Source organism: Metopolophium dirhodum, chromosome 1, assembly GCF_019925205.1.
Source record: "Metopolophium dirhodum isolate CAU chromosome 1, ASM1992520v1, whole genome shotgun sequence".
Lineage (NCBI taxonomy): Eukaryota > Metazoa > Arthropoda > Insecta > Hemiptera > Aphididae > Metopolophium > Metopolophium dirhodum.
Window position 1 is genome coordinate 82325914 of NC_083560.1, and position 26019 is coordinate 82351932.

At 28.6% G+C, this 26019-nt stretch overlaps 1 protein-coding gene across 1 annotated transcript in view; it reads left to right on the forward strand.

Annotated features, from left to right (window-relative positions):
- LOC132937429 (uncharacterized) overlaps positions 1 to 26019 on the forward strand; it is a 216974-nt gene that overhangs the window by 131053 nt on the left and 59902 nt on the right. The window contains exons 5-7 of the mRNA XM_061004246.1: positions 1221 to 1348; positions 15545 to 15776; positions 20345 to 20482. Coding sequence (XP_060860229.1) covers positions 1221 to 1348; positions 15545 to 15776; positions 20345 to 20482 — 498 coding nt within the window. The remainder of the gene's footprint in view (positions 1 to 1220; positions 1349 to 15544; positions 15777 to 20344; positions 20483 to 26019) is intronic.

The window sequence follows — 26019 nt, forward strand, 5'->3', positions numbered from 1 at the left end:
TACAAAACGCTAACAGACTGCAAAAATTGTAGTATTGTTATTATTATAATATAGTAGGTACCTATATTCAGTGAGATCCTTTCAATGCGATCCCTGGCTAATAGAATCCTGTTCCACGGAATCAGGAAAGGAAAACTACAAACGAAAACCACATCATGTTTAAGGTCCAAGCCAACCATATACCTTTTTCAATCAAATAACCTTAAGGCCCTCTGACAAAGAAATAATGGCACTCTCTGTCCTTGGTTATATTTAAAAAATGCAATTATTGCAAGAATTTACAATTTTACTTTGCCTAGGTTTGAGCTATATTTTTGGTACTTAAATTTGTCATTGAGACATTCATTATTTTAAATTAATTATATTTTACGTTTTATCCTCGTCAACAATTTTCTAAAATTCAAAATCTTCTTCGACACAAATTCAATGTTTTTATGAAAATATAATATATTCTTTAATTTTAAGTATACTTAAGTATATCTAAAATTAGAATTTATCAATTTAAATAAATGCGTTTTTTATGAATAAAATCGGGGTGATAGCATTATTGGTAAATCTCACTGTATATATATTTATATATAATATACAATATTGTATATGCGAGGATGACGTATATTTTAAGATTCCAGAATTAGCGTAGAACTTCCAGCTGCAGCTTTATCGGAATCCTTTGAACATAGTCTATATTTATTTTCGAGTACCAATTGATCATAATATCAAAAAAAGAATATATTATTGATATTTATCTTATTGTTTGTTTAATTAATTTAAACTAAAATTTAATAAAGTAAATAACTAAGTAAAAATATTAGAATTTAAAATAATTTCCATAACTTGAATCCCAATGGTTAATGCCATTGTGGGTTTTTATTTAATAAAAAAATAAGATATAATACTCTTCTAATAAATACGCATTTTATTTTATATTATTAAATCAATGGTACCTATTGTTATTTTATACCTACATTGTATTATTGTTGTTACGTCGGTGCCGAGTAATTAAATATCGAGTGCTCTGGCATCGAATTATACATTTATACCGGCGTACACCTTTAACTGGTGGTAATAATTAACCAGTAATTGCGTTTGCACACCAAAGTTGTTTGTGTGGGGGATGAGGGTTGTTTTGAGCGCAACATATTTGATTTGCATAGTATATTGTATTTCTATTTCAATATTGTATAATTAACCACTTTTTTTAATGTCTTCTCGGTATACAGGGAAGAATGTCACAGGGATTGGCTGCGTCTGAGGAAAACTCCACTGTTTGGATGCATATGCCCGCAGAATCAAGTCAAAAAACGATGTGATCGAATTTTTTCTCTGATAAACGAAAACCCGTGCATCAGTGAGTATTATTCATTTTTTTATTGAGTGTTTATTTATCTCTATTTTAGTTATTAATCCAAGATCTAAACTTAAACGATTATGGCTACGAACTGAATGTAATGCCAAAAAATAAAATCTACTCACAGATTAATCCAACAGACCTTGGATGCAATCCATCAATGTTATCTCTGATTATTGTTAAAATAAAATGTATATAAGTAGGAACACATGACAGTTAGGACTTGAGTTACTTGAATATAGCGGAAGGGCAAGTCCAGGAAAGGCGTTAATAGTTAACCTAACCTAACCATCAACATCAACAACCCCCCATTATACATTAATTCATCATCAATCCACGTGTCTGCCCATTCTATTATGCGTTTAATTTAATGATATTTTTGGTTAGTAATGCATTTTTAGAAGTTATTGAGGATATGATGTTATGTTTAACTATTTACTATTCAATTTGATAAATAAAAAACAATATTTTATACAGCAGACACCGACATTTAACGTGCTGTGAAAGAAGTTAACACAATTTTTCAAACAAAGTGTATGCTTATTCAGTTTATTTTTTATTTTTATTTTGTTATATTTGATGAAGATATAATAATTGTTATTAAGACTATGCAAATATTTGCAATTAGTTTACATTGAATTAGGTAATCAAATATATGTTTGTATAATATTATTTTGACAAAAGTCTAAAATTATACAACTAGATGATATTTACGATCGCCAAATAAGAACATTTCCCTAAAGTGAAATAAGTTTTGCCCTCAGGAGTGATAATAACGATAAGTGGAAACACCACTCAAGAGCTGTGTGGCCCAGTCTCTGAACTATAATATTGTTTATGAACTTTTCATTTAAATTTAATTGTAATTAAAAAGTTTTTATTTAACACAGTTCACCTATTATGTTATACCTACGTAAATATAACAGTAAATTTGTTTTTGATAAAATCAACAGAAGCCATTTTCATCCATCAGTTTTGGGATTAAAATTGAATTTAATAAAAGTACCACTTGGTCAGAGTGATTATACTACGTATCTAGTACCCACGTTCACGTTTCAATACCTACATCATCTTTTGCAGAACAAATTCGCAGTACAAACAAACATTATGGTGATACAACTTAAAAATATTTTCGAAAAATTATTTTTTTACTTGTCATAGTTTTGAAGTGGTTGTTTATTGGCACGCGTAAGTTTTGAGTTAAGTATTTTCTTTTCCATTTTGTCGATAAATTATTTAAAAAAAAAAAAAACATCACTAGGTACTAAATCCTATTAAATATCTAATCCACTGCATATGGTAGGTACCTACCAACAGTCTATAAAGAAACTATAATAACCGACTGACAGTCAGTACGTACGCGTAAGCTTCTTCTTTTGTACAGCAGCTTTTCATCGATTATTTAATCACCGGAAAACCCACCCTGCACTTCGAATTCAACGTCCCGACATTCAGTATATATGTAACGGCGGGACTAGAAGGAGAACGTTGCGGCACAAAGCGATTTTCAATAAAAGCCGTCCACGGGATTGGCCAGTAAAAATAATTGCGATTGTGCAGCCTCACTTAAAGAAATTTACGATCCAAAAGGCCATTACCTCAGTGTACGTACATGCACCCGTCGACGGGATGAAGTTGGTTTTTTTCAATACCGTCCCTTACACATAGTTACATTATTGTTATTAAGTATATAAGAAAAACGTTTTAGCGTTTCTAATGGAATTGGTAACAGGTCAAGCCATCAGTTGTAAGACTTTTGAACATTTTGTTAACAACCAAATCATTAATGAGTGAAACAAATCTCAACTGGTAAAATCCAAACAGAACGTTTTTTTTATATCCGGCGCAAAAAAATACAATGAACGTGAAAAAACATTCAAGCGAACAATTTAGAACGGCTTAAAAAAACTGCTGCAATATAGGTGTTTATATTTTAGTTTGTATCAGCACGATAATATTTTGAGATGCAATAATAGGCGGTTCTTATAAACCAGATAATACCTATATGATATGAAATACAAGATATTTTCTGATATCCAAGAAGATACTTAAAGTACCTATACTATGTTACATGTTTTTTGAAGTTAAAAAAAATGTAGTTAAATCCGTCAATTAAACAGGTAGTACCTGATTTATGATAAAACAATAAATAAGACACCGTGTACATATTTACTTGTCGAATTTAAAATTACAATACATTTCATTTAATAATTCAACGCTTTTTACAAATAAATAATCTACAAACAGCATCCTATACTATACAATTATATAATATATAAATATAGCCAGAAGAAGGTAATCACAAAGAGACCGAAACCGAATGTATTTTTAACTTTAAAGGTCCTGCTTTGTGCTTCAATAATGTGCCGAGAATGATTATATTATATTATAATATAGGTACCGTTTTGAATATAGCATAATATCAATCGATGAAAAGATATATTATTTTTAAAACCCATTGAAGAATGTTTACATTAAGCCGCACGATGTCATCATATCTAACGTGTGGAGTTTATGCGAAGCTCTGCGATTCGGGGGATCAGATTTGGGATATGAATTTCGAATTTAACGTGTTTCGAATCACTACTATGATACTGTTGCGTGGTACCTACAGATTTTTTAAGTAGTTGTCAACAATTTTTTATTCTACGACAACGGGTTTACCGACATGATTAAAGTGCTGAGAACTTATCTGGATACATATTTATTTATTATTTATTTTATCTATGTAAAATAGAGGGAAGTTTTTTTTAAAAAGAGAGAAAAAATTTTACTTGCCTATCCAGGTAATTTTATTGTATTTATAATATTTTTTTCCAAATTAGGTATTACTTTTAATAAAAAAAAAGTAGTAACAAAATAATACAAATATCAATACTACTTGTTAACGGACACAATTCTAGCAGCATTGATGCTACTTAAATAATATCAGTATTATTATCAAAAATATAAAATAATTTATATTATATACCTACTATACAACACATTGTATATTGTACAGACAATTTCTTTATTATGCTGTGTTGGTGACGTTTGATACGTGTAAAGTAGTAATGTGAATTTATATGAATCATTAGACAAGCGACTGATGACCAAATAAATAGATAATAATATTAGTAAATACTAATTATTAATAATATATTCTATAACGATTTAACCGGCAGGAAATGGTACATTAACCAAACTTTGCCTCACATTTGGGAACAATATCATGCCTTCTCAAAAATATAAAAATATCGTTTTATTGACAAAATTAAATATACGTTTACAATCGTGATCTGCAACTTTCATCCGACGACAGATGGATAGCCGACGTAACGTAAACATATTTTTTGGGAACAATAGTTTTTGTTTTGTAATATGTATTAAAGTGTTTTTTTCTATTTGTGCATTATGTTATAGGTACACACTATATATTATATTATTTACATCATAATAATATAATAAAATATTAAATATACCCACATTTATACATAAGACAAAAGAAAATAATTTACTAAAATTTGTATATAATATTTGTTTAATATTTTATATACACATTTAAATTGAAATAATATAATATAATAAAAAAGTTGTGTAAAACTAAATAATATATATCATATTATAATCCGACAGCAAAAAGTCATATTTGGCAATTTTGAAAATGAAATAACAGAAAAAATGAATCTTTATATTACTATTATTTAAATGTATTAAAAATTTTTATCAGACATAATGATTGTATTAAAGGTACTTTTAATTTACAACAATTTGAAAATTAACTGTTTGATGTCGTGTGGGTTTTTTCCGAGTGAAACACCTAGGTGGTTTCTTTTATTGATTCGGAGACGGTACGGATTATAGATGGGACGTTCAGTTTAAATGAGTTAAACAACACCACAGGTTTCACATATAGGTAGGTTACATAGGGATTTCCACCCTTGACATAAGAAAAATGTGCGTAAACTTGATGTGGCCTATGCTTAAATGATTTAATACAATTTCGTTTTTTTCTTTTTAAATTCGAGTTTTTTCATCTGGTGATAGTTATTTTATTTTGTTTTATATTTTCCTACAGCTGTCATCCTACATTTGCCTAACATGTTGTTTATCAAACATGTTTTATCTTTTCGTAAAACGATTGATTGATGACATGTATTTTATTATTATTTGTGACTATTTACTGTTTTTAAACTATTTAAGCATTTCAATTTCCTGTGATACCTTTGTGTTCAGGCAGGTATCCATATAACAACTATTTATTTGTTCAATTGCAATGCTTGTCCAAAGCTGTTTGGCTTTGGATTTTTGTTGCAATATCTCCTGGAATAAAATTGAAAAACACTTTTAAGAGTACTTTTCAAATCACTGTGTATTATATATTTTCTATATTTATCTTTAATTTATTATGGTTTGTATTTCTATAATGATATGATAGCTATAGTGTCTAGGCTGGACAAATTAAACAGCCATCTAGGAGTTTATTGAGAATATTATTGAGAGAAACCTATTCCACCTTCGGGTTTAGACATCATAGATTTTTTAGTTTTATACTATACTTTTGAAATATCATTTAAATATTTCAAGAGGTATTTGTAGTTTGGTTAAGGCTAATAATTGTATGGTTTTTTCATATAAACTAGTCCATGAAACCTGTACAATTTGTTTTCTGATTATTATTTGAGGTAGATTGATTATGAGCATTTTATTCAGTTTTTGGAGGTACTAGTAGTTTTATTATCAAAATAATCAACAATTATCTATCGTCGTTGTTTTCTTCGCTGCAAAACCCACACTCATCAAGTCACGTTCTACTTTTGGCTTCACAGGCCGGCTGGATCCACCGCCTTAGTTACCTCGTACATCCTGATGCAATCAGTGGGGTCACTGACATCCTCTGTTCCATTAACTAGCACACGACTAGTCTTTTGGCCTGTAAAAACGTACAGGCTTCTTCTTCGTTATTTTTGTTCCTGCTGTCTATCCCTTTTATCTTCCTCCTTGGTTGTCATTATTATTTCGATGTATTTACCAACAACGTCCTTTGTACATTTTTTTGAACAGAATTGATTGTATTATGTATTCTTAAGAATTACACAATTGTGTAATTTCCAAGTCTATCTTAACATCAATATGCCTTTTATTCTGATACCACCCGTCACAATCGAATACCGTATGTTCCATGTGATATCTTCAGACGCACAACAATCAATGCAGCGAGGGTCTTTGACTTTAATTAACCGGTGCTGATATGTCTGGGAGCACCCGTCCAATATAATTGGATGAGGTGATAGTTTATAAATCTTTACTGGATATTATTGAATATTGATACTAGCTATCAGTTAGTTTTAAAAGTTGACTGGATACTAACTTTTATAGAAAATCACTGTAGTTTAATGTGGATTGGATGTTGCTTTATGTAATTTAATTAATGCTCTTTTGTTTCTCCACCGCATGTCGTGTGTGGTAATATTTAAAAAAAATTTGTTATGATGGATTTGAGACATTATATGTAAAGTTTCTGAATGAGTCGACTACTGAAAATAATCTGAAGCATTTTTACAGATGTTTAATTGACTATGTTTATGTTGTTAAGACTAATTGATATATATTACCTAATATATGTTTATGTTCTTTTGTTAAAAAGTGTTTTATTTCTCTTGACGAAAATCGAAATCTGTTATTTTGGAACATTCTTGGAGATTCTTCATGGTTATTTGTAATTAATTTGGTACGATGAGGTTTTTATTGCTTCTATAAAATTAATTGAAGTCGTCCAAGAATATGTTACATCTTATTGGTAATGCACCATGAATGACGATAAGAATTAATAAAGTTACTGAGAGGGCAAGATCCTTGAGGGACCCCACGTTTTTGTTCCGATTTCTTCCGATAGCTTTGCAGTGGTTTGCTTTGACTTTGAAGGATCGATTTTTTAAGAATTTTGTTATTATGTTGAGTACACCTCCTTTAGATGATATTGTATTTAATTTAATTAAGATATTAAATCTCCACGTGAATTATATGCCTTAAAAATGTCTAAGTTAGGTATAATTTTAATCATTTGTTAAAATTGTATTTGTATTGTATCCCTACCTATAATTTAAGATTTAAAAGTATATATTATTATACACTGTTTAAATAAACGTAGGGACTAAAAAAATATAACTATTTCAATAGAAATGTATTTATCTTTATTTAGATAAATATGAATTAGGGCCTTATTTTGATAATTTTCATTTATTTTACCTTCGTTGTATCTATTTAAATCAAATATTGCCTGATTATACCAATTTATAGCGTGCATACATTGTTAGCAATACCACGGCATACCAATAGGTAAATGGAATTATAAAATATGACAAATATTATTTATGATAAGTTTAGATTTTAAATATAAATTTATCGTTCATAAATTATAGACCATATTTTAATGTTGGCCCGAATCCATTCGAAGGCACCACGCCACCCCACCACCGTATAATAATAATACTCATCTGGCGACGTAACCTTTGACATTATGAAAGGCTTAACCTTGACGAGAGATCGTGTGAGCGTACGTGTACAGTGTGTAACGTGCTCACCCTTAAATACACAAATCAAATACGCGAGGGCTGCTCGCTTTTGCTCATAACTACAATAGTATTATGATGTAATTTTTGTGCAGTGCCTTCCTATATTTAATTACTCTTATAAAATGTAGTATGTAAAACAGGCGTAAAATTTCATTTATTTCAACCTCTGTGAATCTCGGCGATTCCTACAAACTTAAAAGTCAAAACGACTCGAACGCGCTAATTTATTGTCTTGGTCTTAATTATATTACAATATAATATAATATAATGTATACATGTACTAACAACGTTAACACTATGGCGGGGGCTTATCGCGCTGAGGGGTTTTTTCCCACTACCACTACTACGCTGCAAGACAATAATAATTCATGGCACCCTCATACCAACTAGGTAGGTATATTATTATTATGTACGTACAATATGGCTAATGCTCAAGAAAATGGCCTGTAACTTAGGTAATCCTACATTATAACACACCGCGTCACCACTCAGCGATACGCTGTATGACCTATATCGCAATATGAAACAATAATATAATTGTATAAGAGATATACCTACGTCTCATACAACATAATACGTTTATACTATTGAAATGATTTAAGTTTTCGGTTGTCTCAAAATGTAATTTCATGAAATAATATAGGTACAGAACGTTCCGTATTATGCATTATGGAATGTATAGAATAACATAAACTGTTGAAATTCCATTAGGGAATAATATTATTAATTATTATTCATAAACTGTGAACATATACCTACGCTGTCTTAAGTGAGGTTTGGTGTCTGATTTTTGAATAATAAAAAAATATGAATCTTTATAAAAACAAAGCGATTATAATAGTATACTATAATATTTAACTTGAGATAAAAGTTGAAATGTTCCAATGACATATTGTTTTATGAGTAGCAAAAAAAAAATACTTTACAGTTCAGTGTAAAAGATATAACTCGAAAATGTAATTAACTTACTATAAGTAATTACCTTCCATGGTACCTAGTTAATCAATATTAAATAATTTTTTCAATATATTTTTGTTATTCTCAACGAAAAAATATTTGTGTATAATAATATTATGTATATTTTATCTGAAATACATGATTTTTTTACGTAAATATTGTCTAATAAATATAAGTAACTATTTCATGATTAGTAATAAAATACAAATTAATAAATTAATGCAAAGTCTAGTAGAATAATTAATATTAAAAAAACGAAACAGAATCGTAAAAAATAACTTAACAAGAAATTCGTTCTTATGATGTACAACATTAAAAGATTATATTAAATAACAATTTAGCTTATGAGTTACAAATTATAAGTTTATATCGATTGGATGAACATATTATTTATTCTTATAAGTAAGTCCTAGATGGTAGAATATAAATTTTATTCCAATAATCATAATGATATAATATAAGCAAGATGAAAAGGTTTTATCCATTTCTTCGTTCAACTTAGTATAATTAGTGATATTTTATGACGTAGAACCTTTTCGTCTGTTATACTTTTGTACTTTATTAACGCACCAATTAAAACCGTTTTAAGCTGGAAATATGCGTCTTTGGAATATTTTTATTTAATTTATTATATATAATGTATATAGTGTAAAAAAAAAGTGTTGAATAAAAAAGATTTAGAACCCTTTCATCATTGGCCCGCGTAAAATTGAAGTTTAATTTATTAAGTACGATTATAACATTTTCCCTCCGCATTAACAATCAACTCGTTATTTTTATATAACTGAACTCTTTGCAGTCTTGTCCACGATTCTCAACAAGCGTCCAACCGTGCCTTGTAGAAATTATAAATTCTGAACTAAAACAACCTATATGATCACTGTGGTCGCGTAACTACGTTAGTAAATCGATGAAATTGTTTTATTTTTATTTTCGTTAACACATTGATGATGACTCCTAGAGATTAGCTACAAGTAAAAATGTTTGCCGACCAACCACGGTAATTTACTGCAGTGGTGATGTTGAATTATAATAGCAATCGATCACAATTATAGGTTCTGAGCAGAGGTAGACAATTAGATCTACTTTGACTATCAAGGAGAAGGGGAATTTAAAGTTTGCTCAGTGCTTATCAAAATAACTTAAGAAAAATCAAAAAAAATCTAAACATTTTCTTAGTCAAAAACCTCTAAATGCAATATTTACAACTGGCATGTTCCTCATAAGTTGTTCTTGGCATTTTAAAAATATCAAAATGCATATGAGAAATTTCTTTTTAAAAAGTTAAAAAAAACACATCATCAATACAGTATATTCATTTGCTATACTCAGAATTAAAGTACCTAGGTAGTAAGTACACACATAGTTGTATACACATCTGATGCACGGTTGTAGATAAGATTTGATATTTAAACAACAAATAATAATTTATTTAAGCTACTTTATTGATATTCAAAAAATGTTAATCGTATAAAAACTTTAAATTTTTCACCATTATTATTATTATATTATTATTTTAATACGCAATATATTTTTAAATATTTAGACTAATTTTTAGCTTTATATAACACTCACCTGTTCACATCGTTTTACATTTTGTTGGTATTCACTTATGAACTTAGAGTTATTGAATTTTAATATTCTTATTACTTATTACCTATATAAATATATAATATGATATGTCATGTTTCTGGAAAAAAATTTATCCGACCTAGGTACCTACTTCATTACCAATAAATAAATACATTTTTGATAGGAATTTAAATTAATTATAAGATATATTTATAATTTATAAATAGACGCTGACATATTGTCCATACAGAAAATTGTTTTACGTATAGGTACAACAATAGTACAATAATGTATCACGTAATTTAATTTTAACACAACCATTACAGTATAACACAATTATTACAGTAGTCAATGACGAGGTACACTTGAAGCATACTATATAGCAAAACAACTTTTCCCGTATTTTTTTATTTTTATTTTTTTAAATATACTCGAGAAAACCTATAAAACCTTAAGTACATACGGAACATTTATATATATTTATTTTCATTATACCGTGCCGTCATCCATTGACCTGTATATCTACGGTTTTCAAATTCAATGTCCGCAATCTTAAATATTGGTTCAGAATAGAAAGATATTTTCAATGGTTTCGATAATCTTATCAGAGTTATAATTTCTAAGGAGAATTTTTTTTTTATTGAAACAGTTCTCTTATTATGTAATACAAATATTATTACTTATTTTTTACTTTGGTCCCTGGATCATCCAGGAAAAGAAATTAGAAAAATAGTGAACAATATCTTATTTCTTATGACTACCTATTGTTAATATAATGATTATAACACTTTTATGATTTCGCTTTATATTTGCATTTTATAATTTTATTGTTTTAAAAAATGTATTGAAATAGTTTCTTAGAGTTAATATTAATTTATTTAGATTTTATAGATATATAGTATAGGTATTCACTATACAGGATTCAATTAGAATGTTTCAATAAACAAAATATGTATAAAACACTTTAACACTTATTTTATGTTTTACAAATTGATATTAAATTAAAGCATGTCAAATAAATAATAATTTACGAGTAGGTACATATGGAACTAAACATAAACACAACGTTTATGCATCGAAATAAATGCTCACTTTTAAATTGTGTAACAGTTGTATGGTTAGACACTACCCTATCCACACATTTAAATATAACAATAAATGTACATTATAAATTAAATAATTGATTCCCGTCTATTCCATTATATTTCATTTATGCCACATAAAATACAACCTGTTTGTAGCTCAACTAGTAGTTAAAATGGCAAACGTGGTGTTGTGATTGATATTATGTTTCTACTAACTAATTTATACGTATTCAAAATGTTTTATGAATTTTAACAGAGTAGAAACATCAAACAATTATTTTGTCCCATATGATCTGATATAGTTAGGTAGGTACCTACTATCCATTAACACAATATTAAGTAGAGAAATTATTAGGACCCTATAAGAAGTGTTAAATAATAATATAATTTTATAAATTAAAAACATATTTCCAAGTAGGTTTAGTCGATTTACCGAAACCACTCTCCAGATCATTTCGTAGGTAATATATTATATTATATTATGTATTTAAACTATTTTGTCAGAATTAACATGATTATATAAATATTTATATATTATTATACATTATATATATTTATATGTTGTATATTATATTTTTTTTTATTAAATAGAAGAAAACTTCACCTGTGAATAGTTTTAATAAAAATGTAAAATATAAACAAATTAACTATTAAAAATCTCTTTGGGAATCATTGAGACACTACATAATAAATATACTTTTATATATTTAATAAAAGTTTAGTCTTTCAATTATAAATAATATATAAAAAGCGGTGTGTTCACACAAATTGGATTTTCACTGTTTATACTCACGCATCCAACATCTTCTTGAGTTAATAATACATATGTAATTCAATTTATAATAAGTATACTCCAAAATCAAATATGGTATTCAGTTAATAATATATTATGAAGAGTGGGGAAGTAATGGTGGTTGTTCGCCCATTCGTACAATTGTATAATATTGAAGCAACGTCACGAGTAAAAAACGTTAAAACTTAAAGGTGTGCTCCATATCAAGTGATATAATATATCAATGAACATACCTTTATTATAATTAATTTTTTTTTGTTATACCATATGTTATAAATTATTGATTTCGACTTTACATTTTTAATATTGTTTTCATCAGTGTTCTGTGTTACCGATATTTCGGTTTTTGAGTCAGATGTAAGTTTGTCTTCAGGAATCCAAGATCTCTCAAGCTTCTATTCTTGGTTGTAGTGTTCGAAACGTTCACTAAAAAAATGAACTCGTTCACGTTCACGTTCTTTTAAAAAATGAACCCATAAACATATACAACTCAACCAAAAAATAAAAATACAATTTAGAGCATTATACAATTTATAAAATGGGGGACGAGGTAGCCGAGCGGTCTAACGCGACGGATTCGGCACAGCCGGTCCGAGTTCGATCCTCGACCACTGGGCGGCATTTTTCTCCGTGCAAGTCGCGGTGTCCGGAGAATAAGTGCCGCCATCCCCCCACCCCGGGGCACGGCAGAAACCTACGGGTGCCCCATTAGAAATTCTGCCAAACACAACACACACGTGTACCAACCTACCCAATATAAAAAAACCTACAGTGCCCTCCCCACACCCAATGGCCTATGTTGCCGCGGGTTACCCAATAAAAAAAAAAAAATTTATAAAATATCTGAATTAATTTTTAATATCTGACACGTTATTTGAGTTGCATTTTGATAAGGATTTCCTAGTGATAAAATTAAGCGAATACTAGGGCACGTCTTATGATAAACCGATTAGATTTATTGCAAATTCGTGGAAATCATAATAGTATTGTTATTGTATGTCTAGGCAGGGACACTGGAATTTCACGTGTTTAATTTATATATTTTGCAATCAAACAAATATAAATATAAAGGAATTATAATGGGAAAAATGAAAATATTATTATTATAATATTTATTAAATGGTAAATAAATTAAACGTCTTAAAAATCGATCAAATTCATTAAAAATATAAACGTCATTCACGTACACGTTCTATTTGAAAAAAAAAAACGAGTGACGTTCAAGTATTGTTCACTATAATATAGTATATATATATTATATGAACGTGCGTTCATGAATAACGTTCTTTCCAAACACTGCTTGGTTGGTACGCATTGTAACAAACAATAAAATAACATTGAAACCATACGCTTTATCACGACAAGTAAAACTAAAGCGTCGCGATAATATCAACCAATCGCGACGTTTTAAATACAATGTGTATAGAATATTCTTGGCTAATCCACACAACCGTACTACTTCTCACCGACACATAAAAAATCTATACTCCTCACCATCAAGCTTGTGCATAATATTAAGGATAATATTTCAGAAAATATTTTGTTTGTAGTGTTTGCCACTTTCGAGAAGTTAATTGTTCTAATTACATTGTCTGTTATAGAATCAAAATGTTTGGAGTGTCACATAATTTAACGTTTTTTTAAATATATATTTTAAATAATGGATAAAAAAAAACTACTCACTGCTACAGTCACATGATACTATACTCTGTTCAGTGAGAGAGCACGCCGATTCTGCGCATTCCTCCATGTCACCATACTATCGAAACCGGTTTCCCGATGGCAGGGTGTTACGTGGGGGAAGCAGTTTTCGTCAGTGCGCGGCGTGGTCTTGCACTGAACAGAGTATAAGCAGTGCAGTGTATAAACAAATAGACAAATATTTTCTTTTAATTAACCATTTCCAGTTTTGGTATTATACTAATTAGCCACGCTTGGCTTTTATTTGTTCAAAGTTATAGTAGTTTCAAAATGAAATGTTTACTATCGCTAAATAAACCACACACGTGTATATAACGAACAGTTTTAAGTTAAAACAAACAAACATTATATAATATTGTACAGGGTTTGTCAGGAGGTATACCTATGATGTATTTGGATTGACTAAAATTTAGAGGATGGAGACTAACAATTTTGGAATAGTTTGTATACTTTTGGCAGGTAACGCAGTTACTGTTGCCACGGTGGGCATTTATTTGACCTAGACTTTTGAAAAATTGTCCAGAAATTGTAATTATTTATTATGGGACTAGTTTAAAACTAAAGTTTTTAAAAACCAGATACTTGATGCTCTTTTGAAATACTATCTGGGGAAAAATCAGAACGTTCTGCCACCTATAACCAAAAGGTGCATTGAAAACGTTGTCTCGCTTGCAAGAGTTTCCATATAGAAAAACGGTCGCGAATTAGACAACGTTATTTTTAATTTATTCTCTTTTTTATTACTGCGTTTTGTACTCGTTAATTGTGGAAAATAAACTTTTAATTTTTTTTATTAATTACTGAGTGTGATATTTCCAAAAAGCGTATTTTTCACTAACTCTGTGTATCGAATATTACTTTGACATATTTTTAATCTTGAATAATAGTATATTTTATTGGAATTTGCATTGATAATTTTTAAGTGGTGCATAATAATATATGGCTAGAAAGTGATGAGGGGCATCTCTTCATTTTATTTTTTAATTCACAAGTGTATTGTTCCCCTACTTAAAATTCTAAAGCAATATCAACAAACCTCCTTTTAATCAATAACCAAAATGTTATGTTTAAATTTATGCAGGACATATCAATGCTTAAAAAAAAGTATAGTGTCTACATGTTATGTCCTGTCTGTAAATAATTTGTTGATTATGATGCAAATTGCAATAATTTAGGTATCGGAACGTGATATTTTTCCCCATGTTTGAGTGAGAATTTTTATATTCAAACAAAATGTATATCCAATCCTCCTCCCACCAATTAGTCTACATTACTAGGGCAATCGCTAAATTACTGTAACAAAACTTACTGGAACTAAACAAGATATTCGATAGGTATTAGAATCAGAATCTTCTGAAAAATATGCTGTCAAAACTTTAGAATCTTACTTATTAAATTATTGTAAGAATAGAAACTAATGTGATAAGCAAAGGTTTTTTCAATTCTTGTTGGTCTTAAGAAAGTCTTCTAATATATATTAATAAACAACCATTTACCATTAATGATATTTATTTTCGTCTTATATATTATATAGGTTCAAAATCGACGCCAATCGACAACTCTATATTAAACTTCCAAAGTACATGTCACGAGGCGTTGGAAACCTGTAACAAACACTCACAGTGCCAGGAAATGGTGGCGTCCATAATCCGAAACTGCAACCACAGACAGTGCAAGAAAGCCAACTGCATGGAATCGCTGCAAAACTTTTACCGCAACGAATCGATGCATTCATACGCAATAGAAATCGCGTTTTGTCTGTGCAAGTGAGTACTTACTGACAATATTGTTATTAATTTATACTTGGGCGACCTTATTTGTAAAATAAAGTTGGGACCATTGTTTGTAAAGCCTCTCCGAGATCCGAACGACCATCGCACACTGCTATTTCTGACTCATTTTAGGTACAATACTACAATGTAACCAATAATTGTTCAATATTGAACGAAGAACGGCGTCAGTTTTTGACAGATTGCGTTGCAATTTTTTAGCCACAACAATAATTAAAATTAAATAGGTATGCATTTTTTAATGGATGATCAGCTTATAGCCAAATTTATTTTGTAATATTTAATTACTAAATTTGTATATTTTCTTTTTTTAAACAATCGTAACTTTCTTTAAAAATAATCTCTGTAATAATCGTAATATTATGCGTTTTATTATTTGTATATTTCATTTCCATAATTATACACTATTATATAAAATTAAAATACACGTTTCTTGTGTTAACGTGTTTGTGTCAGCAATATGTCATCGTAACGACAATATTAATATTATAGTACATTTTAATAATATCTATAAGTAAAATTGTGGTCTGCTGGTCTAGATATTATTATAATGTGATTATATCAGGTATGTATTACGAACTAGTATGGGTCACTGATGCAGATTAATACGAGACTGGCAGCGTATTTATAACGTAAAGTGCATTGCTATGTATTTCGTAATTGAAAATGTACCAGAATAATGTAATATGTAGTATGTGGTAAGCCACGATACTTACATAATAATAATATTGTAATACCTAGGTACTATGTGCTTTATATAAATTCTACCGAATCGCGTGGTCGGGTGACGTTTGATATTATTAACACGCCATAGTCGTAACTAATAAAATATTCGGTCGTTTATGTTGTATAATACTATAATAGTATAATATTATAATTATAATATATTAAAATAACAATAACAATAACAATAATAATAATAATAATAACAATTACGCTGTTGGTGAAACAGAAGTTTATGCGCGTATGATGTTAAACATTACGTCATATATTATAAACCATACGTTTAAAGTAAACCGTTAAGACATGAAAAAATTCAATTTTAGTTGCTACGATTAATGCACGTGGTTCTAAGTTGTTACCTGCAGTATTGTAATAATTTGATATATTTTTCTTTAAGTGTCTCAAGTTCCGGTTACGTAAAAATATTATGTGTGTTAACGCGACAATGATGATAATTCGGAAAAATATGTCTAAAATGCTTTAAGTGTTGGCCAATCACTAGAATGTACCTGGTATTATACAAAATTATTGTCATAGATTATCACGAACTGTTATTATTGTAATTTATAAATATCGTATAGAAATCATCTAAACTATGCGTTTAGTCTATGTTGCGCGTGGGTCAGAGAGGGGAAACAAATAGTGCGCTGACATCCTCTTAAACGATAACTTTAGTAGCGCGCAATATATCATACATTTGAGAAAAAAATGGGTGTCTTAAGACAGCACCTCGGAACAGTAAATAGTTCCATTAAAACAAGACCAGTCACGATTACGGTCATAAATTTGAATATCTCTTCTATGGTCAATAGTTAATACATTATCATTTATCAACCGAGTAGTGATCGCTGTGGTGATAATATTGGTACCTACCTACCGACTTTGACAATAAATGAACACTACAATATACAGCTTACTTTTCTTTACACTACTACAACAATAGTTAATTTAGTATAAACAAATTATACAATAATTGTATTAATTACAAATTGACAATACAAATTACTACGATTAAATGTAAACACTCACAAAATTACCAACATTTTAAGTAATAGTATAAATACAAAAAAATAATTAAATATATTTATTTCATATAGTACCTATAGTATAATATATAAAATTTGGAATTTTAAAAGGCTGCCTTCAAATAGAATTTTACTAATTAGTTATATTTATAGAGTGGAAACGATGAATTATAGAAAACATAGAGATTTGCATTACAATTCATTAATAATTAATGAACAAGTGTGTTTGTACCAGTTATAGATTTAAAATTTTCCAATGAGCTCATATAACTGAATTATTATGTAAATACAATATATTTTACATTTACAATAACAATTGAATTTTAATTGGAAAATAAATAAATTTAAATTAGAGCTCACTGCTAGATTGATAACGTATTAATTATAGAAAAGGTATTAATAACCTTATGACCGTGAATTCATGGCCGATTATGTGATAGGGAACTGCTCAGAATTGCCGTCTCTAGACGCTTGTAAAACAAATAGCAGTAATGGTAGCGATTAGTCATGTGATACCTTCTACGGCTTCGTTTTAATGTACTCATTGTCCCTTCAAAGGTTTGTTGTAAAGAAAAAATAACAATTATTGCAGTTCCAACATGTACAACAGAAGTAAAATGTAAAAAGTCTCGGCAAAAATAAACAATAACGAAAAATAATAAACGTAATAACAAACAAAAACCACTATCCAAGCCCTTAATGTGTGTCATATGTGCATTGTAAAGCTATGCGACGCACTATTACACATAGATATAAAATATCGGTAGGTAATTGTGGCTTATAGAATAATATCAATGATAGTATTATGTGTATATTATTTATATAATGGCTATAGTATTCATTGCGTTTTCGGTCCTTTCTTTCACTGTGCAATTGTTGTACAGTTTGTTATAATAATAATATACATCATGTTTGTACAACAATTGCGCCATTAAAATAAACTATGTATGCTGTTAGCTTTTTTGTATCCAAGTTCGATTATTTTATTGTTATGTTACCTAAACTTTAACACATGTCTACAGGATGATTCTTTTACGATAAACAACATACCTACATTTTACATATTAGATTTCAACGTGGTATATTATAATAACAAATTGAAGTCGCGTTACTCGTTTTCACCCAAGCCTACAGCCTTGCAAATTGATATGCATATTACTTACTGTACCTTCCTATTTATTTATACATAATACTCTAAATATTCGTTTTTCTTAAAAAAATATAAAAAAATATGTATTATATCTAGTATATCATTGTATTTATTTTGTATAGTTCAACTCAAGATGAAATTTAAAATAATGTTGAGTTACTACTACAGTTTTAAATCTAGGAAGGGAAATAATATTTTAACAACTCTATTCTAATATTATTATAGAAAATGCATTTTTTTATTGAATACAGTTATAATTACAACGTGGTCGTGGTGTCTAAAATATATTTTATTTTTATCCTTTTAAGTAGCTTCAACTATAAAAAAAAATCCTTGTGATGGTTGTTAAAAAACAGAATAACTTATGATTTAACAACAATTTTTAAGCAATATCAGTTTTATTTTTATTTTTATTTTTTGACTTATACAATTTAAAATATTAACCTTTGTCTTTGATGTTTTAAATTATCGATTAAAAAATAATAAATAAATAAACTTACACATTGACTCATTAAAAAAGTATGATTTTTGTTCAAGTACAAAAACTAATTAAAAATATTAGGAAGTTGTTTTGTAGGTATTTGAATACCGCCCACAGGCCACAGCATTCTTAAACATCTCAATTCCTGCTTAAAGATTGTGTAAACTTAACATCAACTATATACTAATATTTCAAATTTAAATTTAAATATAAAATTGTTGTTCAAAGAAAAATAGTTGTAATATAATTAAAATAAAACAAATATACAATTTGTCGAGCGCATAATATCACTTGAATCAAAATGTATACGTTTGACCGTAAAACACAAGTATTACCATTTACAATATTATAAACTTTTCACGCCTAATAAAAACACGTTGAAAAGCCGTGAAGTCGTCTTTTAAATGCGAATAATAATGATATATGATACCGTTTTTGAGAAAATAATAGCCCGTCGTATGGCAATATAAAAGGATGATAAATGTTTATGCAGTTCCGCAAGTAAGACAGAAAGCAAATATGTTTGGCCTACATGGATGTAAAAAATATAAATTTCATGTAAGTTCCTATATGGGCTTAAAACTGTAAAAATGTAATAAGGGAATTCAGAGCAATCATTTGCCAAACCTGCAAGTGCACAGAAGAGGCTTCAGACAGTTTTAAATAAACGTTAGAAATTACATCATAATAATATAGATACCTATTTATATTCAATTCAAATAAGAAAATATTTTTTGAATTAAAACCCAAAGATACCATATTTCTGTAGGTACATATTTTAATTTACTACAATAGTAATTTAAATAGTTGCATACTATATCGGTTTAAATATTTTATCAACGAGTACAAAAAAATAGACATAAGCAAAAAAATATTTATAAACACTCTCAAATTATTAATAAGCAGGGATAATCTAAATGCTATATAGTCTGTGATTTCCAGAATGTGTACAAAATATGGCAAACTATAATATAGTATTATAATATAATATAATATTATTATATATTACCTACTTATATGTATAGTGATAGTAGGCCTAATAGTTTTACACCGAGTTTTATAATAAGTCTTGATTTCAAAGTAAAATTGTTAACATTGAATTAAGAATACTTATATATAATATATACCTATAACACGATTGTAATATTGTTGTTTTTTTGTACAGGAAATCTGGAGTCAACAAAGACAAATGTTTGATAGCTCAAGAGATGCTGCATCCGGAATGCGCACAGCGTGCGGATGGCCCGGCGAAGGTGCCATGCCATTTCTTAGCCGAGAGCTGTCGTGCTAAATCGAATTGCCGGTAAGGACTAAGGAGAATACTATCACCTATTTCGTATTGAATCGATACAATCAAACGAGTAGTTTCTGAGTTATTCTAATCTATGTATGATGTAAAGGCAGCTAGGTTGCAGTAATCAGAAATCTAAGAGAGACATAAATATATTATATAGTTTGCTTATAAGCCCATAGAGTTAATCACCCGTCACACATTATTATAATTTGACTTTTAAAATTACTACTTTTTTTGAATAAAAATATTTTATATTAATTTTACATTCTACAGTTTTACCATTTCAATTGTGTAACATCAATCAAAACCTATTTGTATTAAAAAAGACCATTCAGTAAAATTGTTTCGTAGGTTTTGTTAGGAGTGGGTGGAGTATTTTTTTAAGAGTTCGACTATGTTTAATGATTATTGATTATAATGTATCGAATGTATTTTAGTATAGTACCTACAGTGAGCCTTACATTTAACATACCATTTAAAAAATTCTTTAAATACCTCACATTAGTATCAAATTTTTGTTACAAATTTGCCTCATTTTGCTATGCAATTTTTAGAATTTGATACCTCCTAAAGGGTCATGGACAATCATGGATGAGGAAGATTCTAAGGAGCACGGTTATGTAAGCCACCACTAGAAACCAAATAAACACTTTTGAAAAATACGTTATTGATTTATTTTGCTAGGTATCTGAATATTTTATAATTCCATATGAACATATTATATTATTTCACCAATAATGCATCACTCTTAATATTAGGTTAATGATAGGAATTGGGAGACTTGGGAGACTGAGGAGTGTTGAAAAGTTCAATAACGTTTATCAAATATTTTAAAGCACCTACATCATTTTTTTTTTAATTAAAATTTTAAAACTTTTCCAAAAATATCATTTCCATTTACCTATATATAAATGGACTTTTTTGAACAATGAAGTTATATACACTTGCAATCAAATTAAAAAAAAAATATATGTGAAATATTAACGAAATATAATTGTCCGATTAGGCATGGGCTGGCTCGGGTGACGGGTGGACGATCCCCGCCTAAGCCTGCAGACAATTTGGGCTGTTTGAATACATTTTGGCCAATAAATTATAAATATTTCACTGTAAGCCAAAAATTGAGACGATTTTTTTTTTTCCTTGGAGCCAATTTTTATTCCCAGTTTGTCGCTGTAATCGGGTTCATTTTTTGCGTTTAATTTACAACAAATCTCTGATAAACACTGATAAAAAATGTTTTATTAACAAGTATATGATATCCCGGGTTATTTTATTTTGAGCTTCATTAGCTTGAACAGACTCAATAACTACCTGCGTCCACTAATAGTATTGAGATAAAAATGTTTTTCGTTACATTATATGCTGCTTGCTGTTGGACATACACTATCTCGCGTCAATAATTTATTTATCACACTAAACTAATATGAATTGTATACTTATACATTATACATTAATATTTGTAAAATAAACAAATTTTATTGCTTAAGCATTATAATATTTTAATAGGAATTAATACTAATATACTTAAAAGAAAAAATATTTTGTGTGCACATCCATGTGTGAACAGAACTAACCAATAATAGCATAAAAAAAAAACAATTTTAATAGCCTTAAAACCACGGACTGGAAACAAAAGCCTAATCACCGCTTAAGGTTTTGAGTAGGCCTGTGGGGAACCTAACCTAGCGCTACCTATATTCGTCCATCTAGTTTATACAATGAATATAGGTAGAGCAAGATTTTCACTTGCCCTATTTCCCCCCTCCTCCTACTGCACAAGACTACTCTTAACCTTAAGCGGCCCGGCTAGCTTAATCATAATAAATAAATAGTATTTATCATATGTCATAAATTTATATAATATTACGTGGTAATGTTTGTGCTTACCAAAGAAGTAATTTTACATAATATAAATAATATCTTGAAAGGTTTAATTTCAAGTATTCAAACAATGTTTATATATATTATATATGTCGTATATATGGTATATAATATATTTTTTTTTTTTTTTTTATTCATGGTACAGCATCAACTACTAGGTTATTAGCTTGCAACAAAATTGGTAGTTAGTACATAATAGAGTATAGTTTTACAATAAATTCTTAAATTAAATTATACATGTTAATTTGTTTTAAAAATATGATTATTTTGTTGGTGTTGTCATGTGTAGGGCTATATAATATATTATCATGGAGATTATTAGGTTTTTTTTAATATCAACAAAAAATCTTAATTTATGATCTATAGATAATAGATTAGTATTTTTTTCACTTATTGTATTAAAGTAAAATAATGTAGAATAACAGAAAAACGTGTTTTTTTATTCCTAAGCACCAACCAGTTTAAATTTGCAGAGTAGATATTGCCCTAATAATATCGAGGAGAACTTTTATAATATTTTACTTCTTTATAGTCTGAAATTGAAATGCGTTAGAATATAAACTATTATTTCAATACTGATAGTTAGCTGGTAATTCGCATACAAAATATTCGGCTTTACATTGTGAAATAGAAAAATATAAATATAATATATAAAAACCTAAAAAAAATATTATATAATTTAATATTGATAAAAATATTAATATTTTGGGTAGGTACCTACTCTCTTCCAATTAAGAAATTATTTTGAACAATTTTTAAATACTACTTTTGTTAAGTTTTTAGTACAACTGTATTCTACATTATACAAATATTTGTTTCTTAAACAAAAAAAAAACTTTTTTAATGTACCAATATTTTTAATTATTTAATGCATTTTTTTTTTTGTCAAACTTTCATTAAACAATAATTATAGAAGTAAAATAGATGGTTTTAATTATTTTGTTGTGCGCTGTGGAATGTTATGAATATTTGTTTGAGTTTAAATGAAACTTAAGATAAGTTTTTATATTTCATATATTTTAAGAATATTTGGAATACTATGTGAGTACTATTATTAATAAGTACCTATTCCAATACATATATACTCTGAATGTTACATTTTTTGTTAAGTACCTATTCTTTCTAAATACGTACTTATGGAAAAGTATTTTAAAGTATGCTGCCCACCCTTGAATAAAATGCAATGCATGGACCTAGAGAGGACTCAACTCCAATTCTGAGTAACTTCACGTGGATACCCATAATATTTTTTCATATGTTTATTACATAATTATTATTCATTAGTCTAAATCACAATAATTGCCAAGGACAAACATGAATTGAAATCTTAATCGTATATAATGTTGTATAATTCATGGATTGACACAATGTCGTATACGTGGTATTGTTACAAGAATTGTAGATTAATTTTTAAGGTGAAAAACTATAAAATTTAATTTCATGACTTAATTTTAAATTTCGATTCCACATGTAAACAACAAACAATAATTTCACTGGATTAATTATTAATTACCCGAGCGGCCGAGCACAATGAAAACATTATGTTATTACAAATCCTTTTGCATTTAATACTATACAGTGCCTACTAAAATATCCTTATAATAAAATTATTGTATGCACAAATGGCAAGTAATAAATAATTTATACGCCCATGGTCAAATATCATGTATATTACATGAAAAAAAAAATAATAATTATAATAAGTTGGTTAATAAATCCAAAAACGTTGAACACGCAGCACTGGCACACGAGGCTGACAGCGGCGGTGGAACCGTTTGCATAACTGGTGAACAAAAAATAGGAATAACTATCGTGTATTATAATATTTTAATATAAAACCGTAATAACAAAATAACTCCCTGCCATAGTCGTGTGTGAATATGATTGCGGACCAATTTTCTGTGATTTTTTACGAAGTATCAAGACGTATAACGCACTGTTATCCACTATGCCATGGAGTCACGGGGATTGTGGAAATAAAAAGTTTTATTACACGATCGTAAATTTTTCGAAAAACTAATCCGTAACAAATGACAACAACGATATTTCTAGGATCGATATAGCTGTAGGATTGTAGGTACGAAGAATAGTTATATGAAATGGAAAAGTTCTGCTCTGAATCAGTTAAAATTAACATATTTTTTTTACACATATTGAGTACACACTATACAGCGTCTTTGTACCGTCCGACAGAACTTTTTCATTTTACATCTGTGTGGCGTGATTTTGAAATTTATCCATACGTACCAAAATAAAAACCATGTAAATAAATATTAAAAAATAAAATACGGGCACCTACTCATTAATTATAATATGATATAGGTTATAGGTACACATATTAATACTATAGCGTTATGTGTTTATTATTATATTATGTTGGTATCTATATATGTATATTATATCTATATTATTATAATCATGTTTTTTAAGCCATACTCGCACTACAGGTGCCTATAGTTGATGAATCCCCGAATTGCTACATATTATATATTTATATTATACATATAATAATATATATATTAAATATATAATTATTTAATTAGGTATAATATGGTTTTTCAAATTTTTATTTTAAGTCAAAATATGCGATTTATATCAGTAGACATAATAATAAGTATATATTATGTTATAAGACAGATAACATGATTATATAAAATATTGTGTAAATAAGCCACCCAATAATGACACTTTATTGTTGATTATTTTACTCCATATTATAATAATATGTATTTTGACCATACTCTGGGAATACGATGGTCACTCGATTCCATTGATACGATAAAATAATATGTAAGATAACAAACATCATATTGCTTACATATTTTTTATACCGATGTGATGGTTTTATTTCTATAATTAATCTATATTATAAAGTAATACAAACATACATTTGGTGGACGGAGTGGCCGACCGGACTAAGGCATCGGTTGCGACGCCGGTTCGATCCCGGCTACCCAGTTGAATTTTTCGTCGGGTAGTCACGATGTCCGGAGAGAAAGGCCGCCATCCCCCACCCGGGCATGGCATATACCTACGGGTGCCCACTTAAAAATTCTGCTAAACACAAACACTCCCTTGTAAAAAAAACTCACCTTTCCAAACCCTGCCATCATCACAATACAACCCTACAAACAGCTAATGGCCATAGGTGCCGGGCTTAAAGATCAATAAAAAAAAAAAAACATACATTTACAACTTTCTAGCTTACAGTTCATTAAATATATGTATGCAGTTAAATTATTTTAAATTACTCTTCACTAAATATTGTGTATAAAACACATACAACTGTTACAATATTCATATATTATTATTTGTAGTTTAAGTTTAATTATTTTTAAACCATGTCTTATACCTATAGTATACTTGCAGTTTCTGAAACCAAATCGAATATCGTTCCCGTTTACTTACTTTAGTTTTAGTTCTAATTTTTTTTAGAGACCTCGATATTAAATTATCATAATACCAGTTCTACCCACATAAATACTATACAAATATATCTATTTCAAACAAATTTCTACCCATATTGAGTTTTTAAATAAATACGACTGAAGTTATATAGGTTGGACTTCTCAATAATAATAATTTATGTATCTCAGTCAAATTGTTTTAACTTGGTAAATACAACTTGTACAATAGGTTTTCTGAAAAATGATTCAAATAAT